Source organism: Poecilia reticulata, chromosome 21, assembly GCF_904066995.2.
Source record: "Poecilia reticulata chromosome 21, P_reticulata-male-v2, whole genome shotgun sequence".
NCBI classification, from domain to species: Eukaryota; Metazoa; Chordata; class Actinopteri; order Cyprinodontiformes; family Poeciliidae; genus Poecilia; species Poecilia reticulata.
Window position 1 is genome coordinate 4,707,629 of NC_088850.1, and position 24,206 is coordinate 4,731,834.

A 24,206-nucleotide genomic window follows, 5' to 3' on the forward strand; every position below is an offset into this window, starting at 1 on the left:
AAAACAGAACATTAAACATAAAAACGAAACTCCTCCAGTATAAAGTCCACCTGAATTCAGTTTGATATTAAGAAATAGGAGTTCTGTCTGATGCAACTTTTCGTTGCACATTTTAATAAAAACGACCTACTGTCTGCCCCACATGCCACATCAGGTCTTTCCCCACCTTGTTGTAATAGTTTAGATAGTTTCACAATATGATAATTGACTCATTGTCAGATATATAAGTAGAGAGGGGCATCAGTCTACCAGAACATCGGCTACCAACGTTGGTGAAACCCTCGACCGTCAGCTACAGAGCAGCTTTTCAACGCCTACAAGAAAGGTGAGAAATAAATAAATTGAATGCAAATATTATGTGCATCTTTGGGAAATCTTACTTTGTATTCACTTATACAGTAAAAAATATGTTCACATGCTGTCCATCGGAGATAGCATGCGTGTTTTGTAGACAAGAGTGCTAGCTTTTATATCCTTGAAAATATAAAAAATAAATGTGTTGACTGCTTTTGTTCTTTAGCAAGATGAAGTTGGCTGTGGTATTCCTGGTGGTGTCCATGGTTGTGCTTATGGCTGACCCAGGAGAAGGATTGAACGGACATATTTTCAAACATCTCGCCAAGTAAGATTTTTAAGTTCTTGGTAACGTCTTAATCTTAAGGGAACAAAAACGTCAATTTGCCAAATATGCAACATATGCTTTTTTAACCCTCATCTCTCTGTGCTCCTTCCTACTTAACTTTTCTCTTAGGGACCAGCAGATGGACCAGCAGCAACAGGACCAGCAGCAACTGGCCCAGCAGGAAGTGGACCAGCAGGAAATGGACCAGGAGCAACTGGACCAGCAGGAAATGGACCAGGAGCAACTGGACCAGCAGGAAGTCGACCAGCAGAAACTGGACCAGCAGGAAATGGACCAGCAGGAAGTCGACCAGCAGAAACTGGACCAGCAGCAGAAAGACCAGCAGCAGAAAGACGAACAGCAACTTAACAAGCGTTCCTTTAAGTACCAGGCTGTAAAACATCGTATTGCTTAGACTCAGTGAGCAAACCTGAGAATGCTTTCAATCTTGTGCTAATTCTATAAGTAGACTTGTCTATAACCCAGAGAATCCTTTCTTGAAAAATGTTTTCTTTGCTAAAAATTAAGTTGATCAGTTTGGCTCTTAGCCTGTTGAACAATAAACCTCTGCAGCAGCATATTGAAACCTATGTGTGTTTTACTCGAAAGAAGCCGTGTTTGTACACTTCTATTAATAGGTCAGTTTTTAGTGTCGTAAAGGATACAGATCATTGTAAATAATACCATCACTTAGACTTTTAAGTTGTTTTTTTTTGTTTTTAATCAATGGTCTTGTCCAGCAGCTTAACTTTGCTGAAGTAGGTTTGGTTGTCCTCTAGTGTCAGAAATGGATTTAATTTTCAGGAAGGGTAAACAACTGACCTTTTTCTGCTGTTTCCACTTAAATGTGACCCATTGTTCTTCCATCAATTAGTATTGATCTTTTGGTTATATAAAACATGTTCATTACATTTTTTTTTGCACAAAGTCATTTTTAGATAATGAGATTTTAGTCTGCTCAGTTCTGAATACATTGAGCTCCTTTCAGAATGAATGTTTTAGGGCCTCCTGTCACTTTAAATCCTAATAAGCTGCTGCTGCTGGCCACGCCCCCAACTCTACGTTTACACTGGCATGTGAAAACGGCTCCAAACAAATGTGTAATGATATAACAGTGCAAAGTTGTACAAATATGGTGGATCTCCGCTTGGGTTGCTAAGTAACGGGCAGAATTCTGCTATGGTTGCTAGGTAACGGGCTGGGCTTCCTGGGGTTACTGGGTGAGAGGTCGTGCCTGCTGATTTGTGATGTTACATTTTGGAGGTTTTTGAAATGGCTCATTTTCGGAAGGCCAAAAAAAACATGAATATATTCCCAAAAAACAGCATGATGGTGAAACCTTTATAGGCTCTTGAATGTCATTAATGTCTTTAAATGTTTAGCAGCACAAACACGTAGCACAAATTTTACAAGTTTTAAAGAAGATGAGATGACTTTCTGATCTTCAGTGAGGCTGGAATAAAAAACATTGCAGAGCAAACAAAAAAAAACACCAGTGATCATTTAAAATATATATATTTCTAGTTATCACAACTATCAGGTTAGACTGGGCGACTTTTCTCCTTTAAAAAGTGAAATTATCAGTTAAAAGGTAATTATTGTAAATACTCGTTTCTTGGTATTATATTAAAACTATATTTAGGTTCAGTAACAATAATGTGAAATTAAAAACAGAACATTAAACTCCTCCAGTATAAAGTCCACCTGAATTCAGTTTGATATTAAGAAATAGGAGTTCTGTCTGATGCAACTTTTCGTTGCACATTTTAATAAAAACGACCTACTGTCTGCCCCACATGCCACATCAGGTCTTTCCCCACCTTATTGTAATAGTTTAGATAGTTTCACAATATGATAATTGACTCATTGTCAGATATATAAGTAGAGAGGGGCATCAGTCTACCAGAACATCGGCTACCAACGTTGGTAGCCGATGCTACAGAGCAGCTTTTCAAGAAAGGTGAGAAATAAATAAATATAATGCAAATATTATGTGTATCTTTGGGAAATCTTACAGTTTAACTATGTCTGCCAATTACATTCAGCAAAACTTTACAAAAACCATATTATTGATGCAATGGTTTTGCCCTGAAAAATGATTCCTCACTAACTTTGGGGTGGAACAGAAACGTAAGTTGTTTTATTGTTAATTTTATTTATGGACACAGGTGGGACAGTACCAGAAGAAAAATCAAGTTTTATTGATTTAAAGAGCTCTTATACCCAAGATATTCTACAAAGAGTGCTAGCTTTTATATCCTTAAAACCTTAAAAAAAATAAACGTGTCAACAATTATCATTGTTTTCTTAATTTATTAATTTTCTTTTTTTTAATCAATAAAATTTTGTGTGTATAGCACATTTCAGCAGCAAGGCATTTCAAGGTGCTTTACATAATTAAAACAAAAATAATAACAGCATGTGACATTGAATAAACAGTAAGAAAGAAAAAGAGATTTGAAAAGAAAAAAGATAAAAACATCCTTGTTTTTATCTTTTAACATAGTTGGCTGTGGTATTCCTGGTGGTGTCCATGGTTGTGCTTATGGCTGAACCAGGAGAAGGATTGATCGGACATATTTTCAAACATCTCATCAAGTAAGATTTTTAAGTTCTTGGTAACATCTTAATAATCTTATGGGAACAAAAAAGTCAATTTGCCAAATATACAGCATAAACCGTTTTAACCCTCATCTCTCTGTGCTCTTTCCTACTGAACTTTTCTCTTAGGGGTATCTTTGGAAAGAAGGTGGCAGTGGAACAAGCCGACCAGCAGGTGGACCAGCAGGAACTGGACCAGCAGGACCAAGACCAGCTGCAAATGCAAAAACGTTCATTTCAGCAACGCAAGGATTTTCAACGTCATTAGGCAACGACCCAAATGTAATTTGGCCCGACCTGTTCATAAAATAAACATGCATTTTGCTTTTCCTGCAGGATTTTTGCTAAATTGATTTTGATACAATTATTTGATAAATAAAAGCGGCTTGGCAGAACAATAAACTGATCTGTTTGTGCATTATTTCCATTTGTTAATTGTCAGATTAATACAAGAGAGAATCTTTGACTTTTCTTAAAGATCAACTTTTAGATGGCAGGTTTATATCAAAATTTGTTGTGATGAATGCGGAATATGTGCCAGTAAAATAATACAGGAAAATGGACTGAACTTAAAGTGCCGCTCTACAAAGTATTTTAAATTAAGTCCCGTCATTGACACATTTTCTCACAAACATTAATATATTTGGCAATCAAAGAAATCACTAAAGACAGAGTTTCTAAATTTTTATGTGACTATTTAATTGTTTTGGGGCATTTCTGAATAAAGAGCACAATGTTTTATTTGATATAAAAATGATCAGAATAATTTCTATCAACATTGATGAACAGACACTTTTACAGTGTTTTAATAAATAATATATTTACATTATTCCATAATTCAATGTACATTTAACATTTCAAGACAAGAAACTAATAATTTTCCTGTATTTATTTTTTATACGTTATTGAGAAAAGACTTTTGATTTATAAATCAGTCGTAGTTGTCGTTTTTCTTCCCACTTGCGCTCATCAGGACGCAGAATAGTGACGTTTGTCGAGTATCAGTGACATTTGGTCACATTTGAATCGGATGCGTATCGGATACCCAAGTGATCTGGGTCGTATTCGAAAAGAATCCGACCTGTGTTGTTCAGGCTGTCATGAAAAGATCTGATACAGGTCACATTTTGTAAAATAAAAAAATCTGAATTGTGTCACTTCAGGCCACATTGTGAACGCAGCCTTAGTTTCAAGTTCTTTTTTGGGTGAAAAGGCTTTTACAGTTTTTGTAAAGTTGGTAGTGGAGTCTAAACGAGAGACATGGAAGACAATTTTCATGGTTTCCTGCGGTCTAGAGACGTCCCAGATGAGGACATCATGCAAAGAGGCACGAAGCTGAAGTTGGTTTCCGATTTCAGCTTCTGATTTGGGAAATGGGTGATTCCACCAAATGTTTCACTGCCTTCAGCATCTTTATTCTAGTTAATAGTCAATACAACACCTAACCTCTTCAAACCTAGACTGGATTATTCTGCCCTAGTAGCAAAACATTTAAAACAAAGTTTGTGTAAACTCTTCAAACCTAGACTGGATTATTCTGCCCTAGTAGCAAAACATTTAAAACAAAGTTTGTGATTTGTGAAACTCCAATAAAGGGCGATTTTAGCACTTTTTATGCATCTGGACCTCACTAGAGCTGCTCTGGTTCCTAAACTACAACACACTCCAAAGGTGTGTGTGTGTAATAAACGCGCCTTTCCACCCGAAAACTCTTGATTTTTCAAACATTTCACGGGATCTTGAGATCTTTATACATGACTCAAAAAATTATTTAATTAAAAGAACTGAAAAGTGCGGTGTGTAAAAACATTCAACCCCCTTTTCTCTGAGTGATGTTTTTGTAAATATTCCAGTTTCTTTGTCTCATATTGAAGCAAAGAAATAAGACAAGAAACTTGAAATGAAAACAGAAACCTAAACATCACAAACTGTCGAATTGCTAAATTCTTATCACCAGTTCGCCTGAATTCACTTTGGTGTTTGTCTGATGCAACTTTTTGGTTAGATCAGGATCTTTACATGCTGCTTTTGCTGTTTCACATTATGATGAGTAACTCATAGTTAGACGCACAGATATATATATATAGAGGGACAGCAGTCCATCAGCACATCGATTACCAACGTTGGTGAAACTCAACTGTCAACCTACAGAAAAAAGGTGAGAAATAAATACATTTTGTATGAATTTACATATGAATATTTAAGAAACCTGGAATTTTCTGCCAATTATTTTGAAAATTAAAGATCTGGCATTTGTGAACAAGATCCCCAGATACTTAAACTCCTCCACTCGATTTACCGGTCGATCTACGTTCCCACCCTCATCTATGGTCATGAGCTTTGGGTCATGACCGAAAGAACGAGGTCACGGGTACAAGCGGCCGAAATGGGTTTCCTCCGCAGGGTGGCTGGGCTCTCCCTTAGAGAGAGAAGCTCGGTCATCCAGGAGGGACTCAGAGTAGAGCCGCTGCTCCTCCACGTCGAGAGGAGCCAGTTGAGGCTCGGGCATCTGGTCAGGATGCCTCCTGGACGCCTCCCTGGTGAGGTGTTCATGTTCCACCGGGAGGAGGCCTCGGGGAAGACCCAGGACACGCTGGAGGGACTATGTCTCTCGGCTGGCCTGGGAACGCCTTGGGATTCCCCGGGAGGAGATGGAAGTGGCTGGGGAGAGGGAAGTCTGGGCCTCCCTTCTGAAGCTGCTGCCCCCGCGACCCGACCCCGGATAAGTGGAAGAAAATGGATGGATGGATGGATGGATGGATGGATGGATGGATGGATGGATGGATGGATGGATGGATGGATGGATGGATGGATGGATGGATGGATGGATGGATGGATGGAGAACTGGCATGAAAATATCGATCACAAACTTTGAGGAAAGTTTTCTGTCCCTCCTTTGTGACCAAAACAGATGCTATGCGCACCAAAGAAGACATTTTCAAAATATTCTGTATCAAAGTGAGCCATTTATAGCATTCAGACAAAAGTGTTCACTGGAGTTTTTCTTCTTCAGCAGGATGAAGATCGCTGTGGTATTCCTGGTGGTGTCCATGGTTGTGCTTATGGCTGAACCTGGAGAAGGATTTATCGGACATATTTTGGGACGATGCGCCAAGTAAGATTTTTAAGTTCTTGGTAACATCTTAAAAATCTTAAGGGAACAAAAAAGTCAATTTGCCAAATACAGGGCTTAAAGAGCTCTGGCCGGGGGCCAAATTTCCGGCTTTTGACCAAACGGCCCGCCTCAACCAAACTGTAGTCTCCGGGCTTTAAGAGCTCCATCTACAAAGATGTCTGCCAATCTGGATTCTAGCTCCCGTGTTCTTGACCAATGACTGTAAAACGGTTTGTAGAAAAGAAGCGCATGCGTTCGGTTTGGTGGTTAAATCAAATGCGATATGAAAGAAGATGGAGTTTGTCTCACCCGGTAAAGAAACACGTTTACTTGAGAAAGGAATTAAAAACAAGTGGCTCTGGGCATGGCTAGAGGAAAGGGGACAAGACGGGAAGCTGGCGGACATTTTTACAACAGGGGGCGCTGGGATTCCTTCGGGGGGCGTTTGGTCGAAAGTAAACTTTACACCTTACAATCACAACAACACCAGTTTAGACTGAGTAACTTGCTAAAACTGTATTTTGTAGCGTTCATTTTGTAGCGTTCATTTTGTAGCGTTAACACCGGTGCTGTAAGTGGTCCGGTATGAAACGGGTGTGATGGAACAACGGTACCACAGCACTTTTTAAATTTCAATAATCAGAATACCGAAATTGTTTCCATTGTTTTAAAAGGTTTATGTCAGTCTGCCTTTTCCCCATCGATACGCTTCCTGAACGCCCTGCACCATACGGGGTAAAAAAAAAAATAAAAAAATCGAGGCGCACATTGCGCAAAACTCTGAAACAGGAGAAGCGGGACATAAAACGGAGCGACGAACTAGATGTGAATTATGGCATAAAAACAGAGAATCTGATGCTGAACAGTGAAAAATCAACACATAAACATATAACATATGATGATTAGGCGCCGCAGCAGGTGATGAGTGAAGATTACTGATGGTCAATAAACGCTAAAATAAATCTAGCAACAGGAAAGAAACTAAAGTGGACATAGCAACAAACCAAGAGGATAATACTAATAAAAGGAAACTAAATGGAAATGAATGAAGAACAAAATGCAAGAATAAACTAAGAAACCAAAGTAAATACAGAGGAATAAACTGGTGTGGCAAGACCTTTGGAGCAATACTTAATACAGAAACTGTATGGCAAGAATAAACAGACACTATTTCCAGATAAAAGGTAAAATAATATTGTTGAAATGTCATGGTTTGTTGAAACCACATCTAATACTGAGAATAAATATATCTTACACACCATAACAGTAAAGAACTGATCACTTATTTATGTTTTTCTTCAACATTATTTTTCATGTCAGTGTTAATGTCACGAGGCTGATGACGCCATGACACTTTCAATTTGACTCATTAGGATTTGATTAAGAACCAGATTTGTTCTTTGTAATTTCTGTCCAGTAAAACTATTAATCTATAATCAATAGACAGGTCTATATAAATATATAATCCATGTTTCTGTCTCATATTTGTATGGCATTAAAAGGATCTGGAACTTTTGTTTTTCCACTGAAAGCTCTGGTTTGCACATTAAATGCCATGTGGGTGAAGTTTTATGGATGATACTCTGATGTCCCATTCTCCTGAAGGCAGCACAGAGCTGCACCACCAGAAACCGACAAACACTGAAGAGAAGAAGAAGAGCTATGATTAATGTAGTTACAGTTCTATCCATGTTTTAATGTTGCAGAGTTCAGTCGTTTTGCAAATAGTTCAAAGTTTAAACTGGCATGTTGAACATCTTTTATCTGGTCATTTTGTGCAATATTTAACTACTAGAAAATGACAAGATAAGAATATTTTTCCACTCTGATTGGTTGCTGTTAGACCTACCAAGTTTAACTTGAATGTTCACTGCATTTTTCTTAGACGCCTGTGAAAATAATTTCTATTCCCATTTTTTTTTTTGTTCTCTGGGAAATTATTTCTGATAAATACAGAAACGAGCATACAAATCAAAACATCTACAATAGTGATAGTTAATATTAATAATAAAATAATAGTCAGTGCAAAGTAGCCTGTAAATTCTTTGTTGGGGGGCGGTGAGGGACCTGGATATGGGATGGGGGCGCTGGTCCGAAAAAGTTTGAGAAACACTAATTTAGTTGGTAATGTTGCATGTTCTAAATTACTTGTTGCCTGTAAGTCAAACCTTTAGGAAACAGACATTTTACATTTTGTTTTGAGTTGAAATGTACTGAAGTCTTATTTAAGTTTGAGTGTTTAGCTTGTTAATTGTATTGTTAGAAGCAATTGTTTGCACTAGTCAAAGACACTTTTTATTAAAACTGTGGCAATTGCAACAGTATAGTTAATTTCTATCATCACTATAAGTTTCAGGCTCAGTTTTTTTTTTTACTTTAAGCCCTGCAAATATACAGCATATACTTTTTTAACCCTCATCTTTCTGTGCTTTTTCCTACTGAACTTTTCTCTTAGGGGTATCTTTGGAAAGAAGCAGGCAGTGGAACAAGCCGACCAGCAGGTGGACCAGCAGGAACTGGACCAGCAGGAACTGGTCCAGCAGGACGAAGACCAGCTGCAAATGCAAAAACGTTCATTTCAGCAACGCAAGGATTTTCAGCGTCATTAGGCAACGACCCAAATGTAATTTGGCCCGACCTGTTCATAAAATAAACATACATTTTGCTTTTCCTGCAGGATTTTTGCTAAATTGATTTTGATACAATTATTTGAGAAATAAAAATGGCTTGGCAGAACAATAAACTGATCTGTTTGTGCATTATTTCCATTTGTTAATTGTCATATTAATACAAGAGAGAATCTTTGACTTTTCTTAATCAACTTTTAGATGGCAGATTTATATAAAAATTTGGTGTGAATTTAATTTTACTGGCCCAAATAAACTTAAATTTAGTACTTATATTTATCGCTCAATGTTGACAGTGAACCATGGTGAACCATAAATTTTGTTTTTTTTACCAGAAAATAGTTAAACTTTAAGTTCAAAATGATCTGAAGCACCAGGAAGTCTGAATAAATGGCCTATTCAAAGCCGGGACTGAAGTGTGACTAAAATGAGATTTTAAACTTTTTTTGTGCTCTACCACTAGTTCCATTGGCAGGTTATTTCAATTAAATTATGGGGGAAATTTTTTGCTATAAGTGAAATAATCTGCCAGTGGAACTAGAACTGGGTTGCTAGGAGACAGGCTGGGCTTGGCAGGCGTTGCTAGGTAACAACGCCAATGGAACTAGAACGTTCCATCAATATTAAGGAATTCTCGACTGAAACAAGTTTATGTTTATTGCTGAGAAGTTACTTGTAAGTTAATTTTGTCTCACTGGGATATTTGCACTTAAATCTAGATCAAAATACTTAGTAAGATTTTGTTTTTCAGTGAAATATTTAGAGGAATGAGAACATGAAACTTACTTCCTTCACCTTTTTTAGATGTAAAATATGTTAGAGCTTTTAAAAGAGCCCTGTGTAATAACTTCATCATATATGTTATGTTACTAATGCTATGTTAAATACCAATACTACAGAACATACAATATAGAAAAATATAAATTGTTTTCTGTTTCATTTGTTAGTCAGGAATCTGACTAACAAATCAATGATTAATGATTCAACCATCAAATTATTCACCAATTAATTGATGTTAATCTTTAGTAAACATCAAAACATCTGATTATTTTTTTACTTATAACATGGAAAAATATCTTGTTTTTTAATCTGCCAGTGGAACTAGAACAACAAAGTTAAGTTAGTACAGTTAAAATAAGATGAAACTATTATTTTCAACAGAAGAGATAAAATTACTTGGTAATGTTTTGTATTTTTACAGCTTGAGGTTAAAAAGGTGAAAGTTTGTCTTACCCAACTTTGCTGTAATCTCAGATTAGACGGTCAACCATCGGGCCCACATGCCATAATCATCACCGTACAGCTTTTGCAATGTTGCAAACCAGTTTCACAATATTATAATAAACACAGATGGATGTGTATATAGAGGAGCAGCAGCTCATAACCAGCGTTTTCACTCCAGGTCTCAGGGAAGAACTGAACATTTGACCTGTAATCACCTGGGAACGTTTTAGGAAATTTAACATTTCACCACATTGAGCGTACAAATTCAATGTAAGCAAATAATTTAAATAAACAAACGGTTACCATTATTTGAATAGTTTTTCCTATATTTACGTGCACATATTTGTCTTTTTCCTTGCAAGATGAAGTGCAGTGCAGCATTTGTGGTGCTGTCCTTGGTTGTCCTGTTGGCTCAGCCTGGAGAGGGATTTTTTTTGGTCTCATTGCTCATGCCATTCATGGCATTTCTAGATAAATATCAAATTTTTCTGCTGCTCTCATTTCCGAAATTGATTTATCATCACGTCTCAACATCATAAATACAAAACATTAATTATCAGTAACATAACTGCCCTGTTTCTTTGATCCTTTCCTGTCCTGTCAGCCTAATTCATGGGAAAGAGACAAAACAACAAGCAGACCAGCATCAACTGGACCAGCTGCATTTGGATCAGAAACTGGATCAGCAGCAGTTGGACCAGCTGCAAAAAGAGCAGCTGGACAAACGCTCTCTGAAATACAAGTTTGCTCAGCGTCGATTTAATTAGGCCAAACCTGAGGCTGCTTTCAAATCAGTTTTTTCCCAACAAGTTATTAATCTGGACAAACTTTTTCTAAAAATATACAGTTTGTCTGCTTGTTAAAGTGTCATTTGATGAACAAATGATAGAAATTGCACATGACTATCAATTTGTATCTGATATAAAGAAAATAAACAAGTTAAGAAATGTGTTTTTTATTGGTGGAAATTTGTAATCATAAGCTGTAAGAGCTGCTAGGTCCACTTTTACTGATTCAAGCACAATGACATTTGGTCTGAAAACTTCAGCGGACCCCCCCCCAATCTTGGAAAAGTCTAGAATTGTTCCCCCAAACAAATCATGTAAGAAACATTTGCATTTAAATAATATCAATATGAAAAGGCAAAAGAAACAAAGAGCGAACTAAATCTGCCATTTATCTCAGAACAAAATAAGAATTAATTTTAGTTCCCCCCCACTATTATTAGAACAATGGTTCAGTCCAACCTGAAGGAAGCGTAACAACAGCGCTGAAAGGCACAGACTGGTCAGAGCCACTGAAGTGAGGAGCTAGCTGTTAGCTGTTAGCTCTTAGCTGTTAGCTGTAGCTCTGCAGCACAAACATAAAACACTCCAGTAAGTAAATATTTAAAACACATGACACACCTTTTATTTACTTTCACTGCTCAATAAGAAGAAACACATTAACAATAAAGATCAGACTGTAGTTCGTTATTTTATTACTTTAGCTGAATCATGATTAGCTGCCTCATTAGCAAAACTGCTGCTTTGCTTTCATAGACTTAAGCTTTTTTGTCAAAAGTAGCAAACATCTAATTCATATTTAGCTCTTTAACTTTTAGTTAATTAAAAGAGTTTGAAACAGGAGGGAGGGGCTGAGCAAGTGGACCAGCTCAGAGTGGGAGCCGAGAACAGATGGAAAAAACAGAAAGCTGCCTTTATTTCTCACCGTCTTCAACGCAGAGCCTTTAAAAATCACAAAATAAAATCTGAATAATTTTCTACATAAACCCTGGAGCTTTAAATGTTACGCTTAAGGTATAATACCCCCCAATATTCATTTCTATCTACCTGTTGGTTCTCCGTCATCCAGGACATGGCAAAACTAAAAAAGGCTTAAAAATAAAACAACTTAAGCTATAATTTAAATAGCCCATAACTTGTATTGGGAGCCATTTTAATAAATCGATGTTAATGGGGAATTTTAATAGTTACTCATTAAAGCTTTTTTTTAATTAAGAACCTTAAAATTTTAAAGCTGTAGCAGAGATTAGGTCAGTCAGACTGAACAAAACTAATAAAGAAGCAACATTTGAGTTTTTGTTTTATTTCTCATTAGTTTGCTTACTGAGAAAAACACATCTGATGTGCATTACCAGTCATTTTTGGTCCTGCAGCTTGAATGTGGTTTAAAAACTCTTTAAACCACATTTTACGTTACATTTCACATTAACTTTGTCGACCCCCGAAAAATTGATCTTCAGAAATGTTCCTGTTTATTGTGCCCCCCGATAATGAGATGGGATTTACGCCCAAAGTTGAATTTATGAACGCCGAGTCAAAAATTAAGCAACTTTAATCAGGGAGATTAATGTCAACAAAGATTATTTTGGTGTTGGAAGGCTTCATAATGTTTTATATAAAAAACTTTTAATCTCAGAATCCCGACTTTAATCCTTAAAATCTCGTAATTGTGACTTTAATATCAAAATTTTGACTTTTTCTTAGAATTCTGACTTTAGTTTGAAAATTCTGAATTAAAGTCAAAATTCTGAGTTTAATCACAGGATTCTGGTGTTTTTCTTAGAAATCAGACGTTTATCTTCTCAGATCAAAAGTCAAAATTCTGAGAAAAACAAATTGAGAAAAAAGTCAGAATTGATATTTTTTTCAGTGGCCCTATTCCTCTCCATGGACTTGTAATTTAATATTTGTTTCTGGCTTCTTTTTTAAAAAAAAATTTTTTTTTTAATAAATACATTTCTAAAAAAGCTCACGGTAAATCTAGGCTGAAACTATTTGCTGTTTAGAGTTTAATTTTTCACAGTTTTATCCCACTTCCATAGCCTGTGAGGTCTGATGGCTACTAAACGAGTGGATAACTTTTCTGGAACCAGAAACGTCTCAAGGTTTTACTCATATTTAGCAGCAGGAGCTTTTATCCCATCCAGGACTTCACGCTTGAATAACATTCAGGCAGCTGGAAGCGGAACAGTTATGATGACATGAATGAATCAAGAACGCATCTCGGTTACTCCACAGGTCGCTGTACCTGATTTCTGTGGTTTCCCAATAACCACGGTTACATAACGACTACAAAAGATTAAAATTATCTTCAATTACATTTTTTGAGGCCCAAATGACAGATCACATGGTTACAGTTTTTGCAAAATCACACAGTGTTTCACAATATTATAAATTCCTCATTTATGCGCATATATAGGAGGGTACAGCTTTCTGCCAGGATGCAGATCATCATCATTTTCTCGCACAAACAGCATCTGATCAGTCAGTGGAAAGGTAGGAACCAAATACTCCCAGCTTCATTCTCAGTCTAATTTTACCTGGATGTATTTCTTAGCCAATGACAGAGGAATGGTTTTTCATTTTTTGCAGGATGAAGTGTACGACGCTTTTTCTGGTGCTGTCCATGGTTGTCCTGATGGCTCAGCCAGGAGACTGCATCTTTGGATGGATCATGAATGGAATCCATCATGCAGTTAAAGGCATTCACAGGTAAAAAATAAGTTGATATAAGTGGATAAAAACAGTTAGCATTTAGTTTATTTAAAAATATAAAAACATCTAGGATTTGGCTCATTCAAATAAATTAAAACATTTAGCATTGGTTCGTTCATGTAAGTAAGAAAAACATTTAGAATTGGTTCTTTTAAATAACTCAACTGTTTTGTTGTCAGCCATTTTGTTACGTTGAACGGTGAACTTGATTTTTCTCCTACCAGCTTAATTCATGGAAAAGCTGCAGAAGAGCAAGCAGACCAACAGCAACTGGACCAGGATCAACTAAACCAACAGCAACTGGACCAGGATCAACTAAACCGGCAACAACTGGACCAGGATCAGCAGGACCAGGATCAGCAGGACCAGGAAGATCTGGACCAGCAGCAGTTGGACAAACGCTCCTACCAATCCGCACGTCGTCTCTTTGATTAGATACCAGAGGCCACTCTACATACTCCAGCAGTTCTTGGTTCTAAACATTTTCCAACCTTCTCTGTTGCGTTGAATCTGTTCTGAATACTTTACTGTTGTGGCATCTCTGTTTGCAAAATGAAAAATAAACCAACGGAGCTTTACAGAGTGCAGGCAAAGCATAACCGCATTGTACGAGAAGCTGCAGAGAGTTTTGTCAAAAGCGAAATGCAAATAAAATCATTTTCTGCAACTCTTGATCCACAGTTTCAAAGTTTTATAAAAATATCTGAAATTCAGATAAGATCACAGAGTGTTGGACACACGGGTGCATAACAAGAAGGTCTTTGCTGCAAAAACAAATGTATTCATAGTTAAAATAAGAGAAAACTGACTTAAAAGTAAACCATGATAGAGCTTGTTTTAAGTCAATAATTCCTTAATATTAATGAAAAAGTTCTAGTTCCACTGGTGCCGTTACCTAGCAACACCACCCAAGCCCAGCCTGTCGCCTAGCAACCCAGTTCCAGTTCCACTGGCAGATCATTTCACTAATAACATGGAAAATAATTTGTGAAATAATCTGACAGTTGAACTAGAAGTTTGAAGACATTTTTCCTGTTTGAAGTGGAATAATCTGCCAACAGATCCGATACTTTTTGCATTATTTTTGATAATTATTGACTTAAAACATTAAGTTTTTAGTCAATAAAACTTAATTGACTTAAAACAGTATCTTGGAGCTTGACGTCCAAGATACTGGACGTCAAGCTCCAGTATCTTGATGAAAAGTTACTTATAAGTTAGTTTTGTTTGATTTAATCTGTACTAAGATATTTACATTAGAAACTTGACCAAAAATAGTTGCTAAGGTTTTTGCCATTATATTTTCTAATTTACCAGTTATTTGGCTCTTTCAGAGTTTTTCTTAATGTGAGGCTGATTGTTGTGAAATAAGAAGAAGCGCCATGATGAAACGATGAAGCCCGTCAGGAAGAACATGCCATACGCTTCAGAGTCTGGTATGAAATCCCAAAAGGTCTGAAAATGATTTTAAACCTGCTTTTTGACGACTGTATAAAGTACAAGTAGAGGAAATTCAAACCAAGAAAGTTCAGGCTGAAAGTTGACAGCAACATGCTAAAAACTCTGTTTGCTTCAGCCATTTGGAAATAAACTAAAACTGTGTCGAGTACAAAGTACCAAGGTGTTTAAACTGAATTTCATGTGATGAAAGTCTTCAGAAAGAAGAGGCCGAGCCTCAGGGCTGAACTCAAACTTTTAGGGAAGTCAGAAGAACAAAATGTGAGAACACTCTTCGGTTTTATGGTTGAACTCGTTCCGTTGTGTCCGCCCTTCCTCACATGAAGACAAACGACTGGAAACAGATCATAAAGAAATAAGCTGATTAAAAAAACAAAGCTTAACTGCAGGGAAAGCAACAGTATTCACCACAAAGACCAAATCAAACCTGTTTTTTGTACTTTTTAATTTGTTTTCCAACAAAAACTTATCGGTATATTTGATTTTCCGCTTTTATGACTAAAAAAATGGAGACGGCAAAAAACAATCTAGATTTTTACACAATATAGATTTTAGCTGAAATTGTCTCATTAGTAGAAAACATGCAAAGTTTTACAACCTCAGAGTTTAAAGTATTTAATAGGAAGTTTATGTAGATCAATTTGCATTGATCAGGTTTTACTTCGACACCCCTAAATAAATCCACTGTAACCAAACACTTTCAGAATAAAACTGTAAATAATAAATATCACAGAAAAGTCTTTAAGGGGAAAAAGGATGAAGGATTATTCTTTTTCTTATTTTCACTCTTCAAAAAGTGTAAAACTTTAAAAAGCAGTTTGACTTTCTTAGAACTGGACATTTCAGCTGCATTAAAATAAATTAAAACCAGAACTGACCTAAAAGCCACGGATGATTCAGAAGCATCAATACATGAGGAAAATATTTAAGTGAAAAATAAATTACGTACATGGCCTGAAATCCTAAATCATTTATTTTTATCATGACTCATAACCCAGAGCGATTCTGCAGAACACATAACTACTGACCATTAAATGTCTCAAACAATAAATAATAAGGATTAGTTTGTTTACCAAGTTGATATTTTAATTTGGACCAAATTTACTGACATTCACGCCGAGATAAACGTTTTTTTTCTAAAAAGGAAAAACAGCTGTTAGGTGTTGACATCTTTTCCAGAAAGAAAGATGTAAAAAAACAAAAAAATGTTTTTAAATATTTGTTTCAAAACTTTGTCGTGTCATATCCACCTGCTCCGTCATCTGGTAAAAACATTTGAGCAACTTTGAAATGAAGATGATTTTTGTTTTCTAGTGAAAGCACAGAGTCAGGATGATGCTGTCCTGCATAAGATAAGAAACCATATCAATATAAAAACATGTTCTTAATTTAAAAAGTGAATTTTTACTGTAATTTGCAGCTTGACGTCAAACTGCAGAAACAATTAATCTCAGGACAACTTTAGGTGGGATTGTAAGCAGATGAAGAAAAATGAGCAGTGATGCTTTATGCGTTTATTTTTTTCTTGTATGGAGTTTGGTTCATGTTGAGCAGTGGAGGGATTTTTACGTTAAATTAGGAAGAAATAAAGTTTCTATGGTTTTGTTTTCAAGTGTTTTTTCCTAGTGTTTGAAAGAATACAGTGGGGAGAACAAATATTTGATACACTGTTGATTTTTCAGGTTTTCCCACTTGCAAAGCTTGTAGATGACTGTAATTTTTATCATAGGTACTCTTCATCTGTGAGTGAGGGAATCTAAAACAAAAATCCAGAAAAATACAATGTATGGTTTTTAAATAATTAATTTCTATTTTATTGTGTGAAATAAGTATTTGATACACCAGAAAAAAGAAACTTAATATTTGGTACAGAAACCTTTGTTTGCAATTAGAGATCAGACGTTTCCTGTAGTTCTTGACCAGGTTTGACACACTGCAGCAGGGATTTTGGCCCACTCCTCCATACAGATCTCCTCCAGAGCCTTCAGGTTTCGGGGCTGTCGCTGGGCCACACGGACTTTAAGCTCCCTCCAAAGATTTTCTATTGGATTCAGGTCTGGAGACTGGCTAGGCCACTCCAGGACCTTAAGATGTTTCCTACGGAGCCACTCTTTAGTTGCCCTGGCTGTGTGTTTTGGGTCGTTATCATGCTGGAAGACTCAGCCACGACCCATCTTCAGTGCTCCTTTTACTGAGGGAAGGAGGTTGTTGGCCAAAATCTCACGATACATGGCCCCATCCATCCTTCCCACAATATGGTGCAGTCGTCCTGTGCCCTTTGCAGAAAAGCATCCCCAAAGAATGATGTTTCCATCGCCATGCTTCACGGTTGGGATGGTGTTCTTGGGGTTGTACTCATCATTCTTCTTCCTCCAAACATGACGAGTGGAGTTTAAACCAAAAAGTTCCATTTTTGTCTCATCAGACCACATGACCTTCTCCCATTCCTCGTCTGGATCATTCAGATGGTCATTTGCAAACATCAGACGGGCTTTGACATGCGTTGGCTTGAGGAAGGGCACCTTGCGTGCACTGCAGGATTTTAATCCTTGACGGCGTAGAGTGTTACTGATTGTTTTCTTTGAGACTGTGGTCCCAGCTCCATTCAGGTCATTGACCAGGTCCTGCCGTGTGGTTCTGGGCTCATTCCTCACCTTCCTCAAGATCAATGATGCTCCACGAGGGGAGATCTTGCATGGCGCCCCAGACCGAGGGAGATTTTCCGTTATTTTGTATTTCTTCCATTTTCTAATAATTGCACCAGCTGTTGTTGCCTTCTCACCAAGCTGCTTGCCTATTGTCCTGTAGCCCATCCCAGCCTTGTGCAGGTCTACAATTTTATCCCTGATATCCTTACACAGCTCTCTGGTCTTGGGCATTGTGGAGATGCTGGAGTCTGATTGATTGTGTGGACAGGTGTCTTTTATACAGGTAACGAGTTCAAACAGGTGCAGTTAATACAGGTAATGAGTGGAGAACAGGAGGGCTTCTTAGAGAAGAACTAACATGTCTGTGAGAGGCAAAACTTTTACTGGTTGATAGATTATCAAATACTTATTTCACACAATAAAATGGAAATTAATTATTTAAAAATCATACATTGTATTTTTCTGGATTTTTGTTTTAGATTCCATCACTCACAGTTGAAGAGTACCTATGATAACAATTACAGTCTTCTACATGCTTTGCAAGTGGAAAAACCTGAAAAATCAACAGTGTATCAAATACTTGTTCTCCCCACTGTATATCTGATTTTAGTCGCTTGTTCCGCCTTACCTGCAACTGGACTTTAATATTTTATTGGGAGTAAATGTATTGGTTTTATGAAAAATCCATTATTTGCTCAGTTACATATGAATGTTTACTGTTTTGTAAGAGTGAAATTCAAACATTTCCACACTTGTGCAAGTGAAACGTTACACGGCTGGAAGAAGAAACGGTGCAACGATGACTGAGAATGACTGGACCTGAAAGTCTGTTGCAACAGCATGAATACAGAACATCCACAATGAAAGAGCACCACGTTAGAAAACTCGTTACTGAAAAAACTGGTCCGATGTCAGCAACGCGTTACTTTGTAAATTAGTCAATATTAGTGCATTAGTTTTAAAATTTAACAGCCCATGGCTCCTATACTTCATGGATGTTAGGAATGCCGCCATATTCTACAAACAATTAGTTCAGTTTCTGTCGTTTATTGAAGGTTTAAAAAGTAGCAAAGGGAAAATAACGCTGAATGTTCCCTTTGGTGAAGAACAACTTTAAACCGTTTTTATTCTGCTCTTCCTCGCTCTCTACCGGCTTTACTCTACGAGCGTTGCCATGGCAGCCGCTAACCCGGGGAGCATTGTAGCTTCCTGCTTTAGGAGCGGAGTCCGGTCCACTTGCATTCACACTGCATTCAGAGTTCACTTCAACCGGGAACGAGGTGTTTAGGCGGATCAGAGTTCGATTTGTGCATCCACACCTCTCCAAACAAACCGGACTGGAGTTCGGTTAAAGGGGACTAGACAGGGTTGGTGTGAATGATCCCTAAAATCACAGAAAACCAGTTCACCAGCAGCTCCTGTGCAGCATGCAGTAATACAGTGGTTCCCAAACTTTTTTTCCTGGGCACCCCCAGTGGTTTCCAAACTATTTCTGCCCCCCCCCTATTGATTACAAATAGCTGTCTGGTTGAACGAAGTGTGTGAGGGGGGCAGATTCTTAGAGACTTCCTGTTATACTCAGCCCTGGCTCCAGACGAACAGCACCAGTCCAGTAGCCTAGAAGCTACTTGTTAACAAGCTTAATGTGCTGTATTGATATTAGCTAGCTAGTCATCTTTTAGCTAACTTTACCTGCATCCAACAGCTTTACTCAACTCAGTCGGTTAGTTTGGGGAAAAACTGAAAAGTTCTTTGCATTTTGCTGGTTTGCTGCCATGATTCTAACAAACCTGCGTAGCTCTGCACAGCAGCAGCAGGTCTCCTTCGCTGCCGCACAGGTCTAAACCCAGCGCGAGTGTCGTAGCACTCATGTTACGTTTAAAGGCAGCTCGGAAAACAGGTTACGACATATTAACGACGGATTAAACAGTTTTAAATGCTGATAAAAGTGACAGAGGACACAGATATGGGAAGTGTTGAAGCCCCTACTGTATCAAATTGACATAGGAATAAGAGTTGGCCTTTCTAAGGTAAAAACCCAGCGAATACAGCGTTTTGTTTGGGTTTTTTTCATCCAGACGGCTCCCCGCGTCCCCCCTGCAATGGCACGGTGCCACCCCCCCCAGGGGGCGCACCCCACAGTTTGGGAACCTCTGCAGTAATCAAACACTGGATGCTAATCACCTGCTAGCGTGCGATGGCTCCATTGGGTTGAGTTTACCCAACTCACTGGAACAACTTGCTCAACTCCAAGCGATAGCATCTGCCACTGGTGGTTTTTCTGAAGCTTTGATGGCCTATCAGAGGTTGTGGTACCAATTTCAACCCAAGCTTACAACATGAAGGTAAAAGCAAAATTCACCACTTTGTCAGCATTTATGCAACTAAAACCTCAGACCTTTCCATGAAAACGGTATTTAAAGAGAGAAATTCAGGCTGGCTTCAAGTTTTCACCTAGAGCTCGTTGGCAGCAACCGGTGGTCTCTTTTCCAACCTTTGACAAGTAAAACGATGATTTCTAGTTGCTGAAATTACATGTTTTAACAGCTTGCACTGACATTAGTTTTTGTTTTGCAGGATGAAGTTTGTTACGATCTTTCTTGTGATGTCGCTGGTCGTCCTGATGGCCGAACCCGGAGAGTGCTTCTTCAAGTCTCTGTGGAGAGGCGTGAAGGCCTTCTTCAGAGGCGCCAGGCAGGGATATAAAGGTTGGCGCTGCACTACTGAACAAATGCAGATAAGATACATTTACCTGATCAGACCCCAAAACACACAAATCAGACCAAACACAGAAAAAACACAAGTATTTCTGGACTAGTTTCTAGTGCAAATACCTTAATAGTGTTGAAATAAAGCAAAACAAGTAACTTTTCAGCAAGTTATAGGAGATTAAGTCAATAATTCCTTAATATTGATGGAAAACTTAAGTTTACTGGCAGCTTATTTCACTCAACAAATCTGCCTTTTTTATCAATATTATGAAATTACTGACGTAAAATGAGCTCCTACTTCATGCTGAAAAGATACTTTTAAGTTAGTTTTGTTTATTTCAAGTGTACCAAAATATTTGCACGACAAACTAAACCAGAAATATTTGGTAAGATTTTGTATTTTTGCGGTGAGACGGAGAACAAAACATTTTCTTTGTTGTTTTCAGTCATTTCCTTTCAACTCAAGCTCATTAAGCTCGACTGCATTGGTGCACAACTTTTTAGTATTTTAAAGCCGTTTTAATTTTTGAGTGCAATGTTTAATAATGATCAAATTGGTACAAAGCCGGTGTTTAATATCACTAAATGACTGGATTAATTGACTTTTTTGTGCCTTTAGACATTCGTTATGAATAAATGAAATATATTTATTTAATTTTTTTTCATTTCTGTTTAGAAAATAAGAACCAAAGGAAACAAGAGAAACTGGCAAAGTAAGTGAAACTTTTTTGGCATCTACTTTTGTACTTAATTAATTTAAGAGTCTTAAAGTTGTTTTAAAACGAGATTAATTGGTTATTGAAAGCACACAATCGGATAAATAGTTACCATCTGCCTATTTTTAGCCATGTAGTCGAACTCATTTAATCTGCGGCCTCATCAGCATCATAAATGCCCCTTAAGGACAGGTTGTGGTTGAATCATCGGTAAAACTACGTATTAAATCTGAAATGGAGGGTTTCCTCCAGTGTATTATAAGCCTGGCGGGCTGCCAGGCTTTACTTGTCCCCCACCAGGCTAAGTGTGGTTTGTTTCTTTGTTTTAATCCACCAGTATGGGGGAATTTTTCTGCCATAATTCGAGATCACACATTTTTATTTTGAAAGCAGGATTTCACGTCTTTCTTCTCAAAACATGTAATACTTGTACTCCAAACTTCTTCTCTCTTTCAAATACTCAGTTTTCTCAAACTTTTCTCCCCGTGCTCAAAATTCGTCACTGCTCAGATCAAACCTCTCTGGTCGCATGCGAGTCATTTTCTGATAGTAGCCACACAGGCACGTCCACTAGAAGGAAACAAACGCACCCAGAACAACACTTTCATTCTATTGGCTGACAGGTTGCTAGGCGACGGTACGTTTCCGTTCTAAGCAGGAGCAGAAAATGAAACGCAACATCTGAGAGTTTCATAATTTACAAAATGCCAAATAGTTTATGTCAATGTGTTTGGGTGAATTGTTTTCATCTTAAAAATGTTACCCCAACCTATAATTTTAATTCCTATTAATTTTGATGGTTGAACCATTATGAAGCTGTTAATTTTATGTTTTCTCCTGTTAGCAGCGCTAAACAGAACATGCAGGACCAGCCACCACCAGCCACGCCGCCGCCACCGCCAGAGGTATATCAGCGCTGATTCACTTAATCTGATCACAAATAAACGTTAAGGAAAAGCTTTCCGCTTGCACCCGGGATGAATCAAGGATGCAGTCATACAGAAGAAAGCGCTACACCACAGCCAACGTTTGTTTGTTTAAAAGCAAAGATGATATGATGCTGCAAACGTTCATGAATAAACTTGCAAATTTATTTTGATAAATTTATTTGATGCATAATTTCATAACATATTGTCCGACTTAAAAATGATTTGCAAAGAAGAGAAAATGGATCCTACATTTGATCAAGAAACGGATGATAAACTTAATATAAAAATGTAATTCATACGTGAGAATGTTTGTTTTGTAGAATTACTTCAGTGTAATTACTGTTTGACATTTAAAAGTGCTAAATGTACTGTACAAATACACTGCTCAAAAAAATAAAGGGAACACTTAAACCAGTGTTTTTCAACCTTTTTTGAGTCAAGGTACATTATTTTAATTGAAAAAATCTCGAGGCACACCACCAACCAAAAATGTAAACAAAAATACTCTGTAGACGCCTATATTACATATATAGTCATTCTTATCAAAGTCTCTTGAATAGGGGGGTTGAGGGGAGATGGAAGCTGCTCTCGGTTTTCCATTAGGACCCAGCAGAGGGCGGCGTCCTAATAAATCTGCTGTAAGGACGCAGCACTCCGTCTCCAAAGCCGAACCATGGTTTCGTTCACACCGAGCTTAAATGCAGCGGCTCTATTTCCCTCCTGTAGTGCCAGATCGACAGCCCTCAACTTAAAAGCTGCATGATATGAGTTTGAAAACATTTATCCGTCGTGACTGCTGCTAGCATGTGGTTGTTCCAAATGAAAATTAGCACGTTCTTCTTTTGATTTACAATTTTGACTTCTAAAGATTCACTTCCTGCTAGAGAGCCCCCTGGTGGTTGAAGAAAAATCCACAGAAAAGCTGCATCGGGCTACAATCCGCATGGTTCAAAGCTTAGGAAAAAAGTAGCAGCTGTTAGTCCGAAAAATACGGTACCGTAGTAAAATTGAATAATTTCCACGGCACACCTGACGATCACTCACGGCACACCAGTGTGCCGCGGAACAGTGGTTGAAAAACACTGACTTAAACAACACAATATAACTCCAAGTAAATCAAACTACTGTGAAATCAAACTGTCCACTTAGGAAGCAACACTGATTGACAACGGGGACCCTCATCCGGTCAATCAGTGTTGCTTCCTAAGTGGACAGTTTGATTTCACAGAAGTTTGATTTACTTGGAGTTATATTGTGTTGTTTAAGTGTTCCCTTTATTTTTTTTAACAGTATATTTTAAAGGAAAAATGCAGAGCATATTTTAACAGTAAGCCAGATATTATAAAAGCATAAAAATCTACCTGAACGTGTAGATCATAAAATCCAGATCTGAAGTCAACTCAATGTTTATTTCTATGAATTAAAAAACCAGCAGCTAACATGTATAAAATCACCAGCAGCTTAACAGTCAAAGTTCAATAAAACTGTATAACAAAGAAATTATATTATATTAATAAAAGCTAATGTGTTATGCTATGTAAAAACAAAATTTTATCAAGTATTTTTGTCTAGTTTCTTTGTGCAAATATCTTAGTTGACTTGAAATAAGAAAAATAACTCGTATGTAACTTTTGAGTGAGATACAGGATTTTGTTTTAAGTCAATAATTATTATTATATGAAAAATGACTAGATTCATTGGCAGATTATTTCACTCATAAAAAGGGAAAAATATCTGGTTATAAGTGAAATAATCCGCTAATAAAAAGTATTATTTCATTAATATTAGAGAATTAACAAGCTACTGTCTCTTGCTGAAAAGTTACTGTAAGTTAGTTTTGTCTCATTTCAAGTGAGCCAAGATATTTGCACCAAATAGATTTTGCTTTTGCATTTTAAGATGTTTTGTTTCACCTACATCTGCAATAAAAGTTAGTATTTACTCCAAATACATCTGAAAAAATGCATAAAACCTTTTACATATTAAGCCTTGTATCATTTTTATCCCACTTTGTTCCATCGTCAGGTTTGTGGTTTAAACACGACACGTCTGCAG

At 37.3% G+C, this 24,206-nt stretch overlaps 3 protein-coding genes and 1 long non-coding RNA gene across 9 annotated transcripts in view; 3 read left to right on the forward strand and 1 right to left on the reverse strand.

Annotated features, from left to right (window-relative positions):
* LOC103457265 (exostosin-1) overlaps positions 1-24,206 on the reverse strand; it is a 224,779-nt gene that overhangs the window by 94,106 nt on the left and 106,467 nt on the right. The window lies entirely within an intron of this gene.
* Positions 218-1,208, forward strand: LOC145549842 (uncharacterized). The gene is made up of 3 exons (XM_081602811.1): positions 218-325; positions 521-622; positions 752-1,208. The coding sequence occupies exons 2-3, from the start codon at positions 525-527 to the stop codon at positions 1,035-1,037; spliced, it is 384 nt and encodes a 127-aa protein (XP_081458937.1). The 5' UTR covers positions 218-325; positions 521-524; the 3' UTR covers positions 1,038-1,208.
* Positions 11,547-14,363, forward strand: LOC103457263 (uncharacterized). Its single transcript, XM_081602812.1, has 4 exons — positions 11,547-11,565; positions 13,394-13,470; positions 13,567-13,686; positions 13,914-14,363. The coding sequence occupies exons 3-4, from the start codon at positions 13,568-13,570 to the stop codon at positions 14,122-14,124; spliced, it is 330 nt and encodes a 109-aa protein (XP_081458938.1). The 5' UTR covers positions 11,547-11,565; positions 13,394-13,470; position 13,567; the 3' UTR covers positions 14,125-14,363.
* On the forward strand, positions 20,200-22,580 carry LOC145549843 (uncharacterized). 2 transcript variants are annotated; one of them, XR_014085689.1, is made up of 4 exons: positions 20,200-20,298; positions 20,373-20,503; positions 21,183-21,219; positions 22,070-22,580. It is a non-coding gene; the product is annotated as an uncharacterized LOC145549843 (long non-coding RNA). The 2 variants fall into 2 exon arrangements; XR_014085688.1 differs by having other exon boundaries at positions 20,203-20,298; positions 22,067-22,580.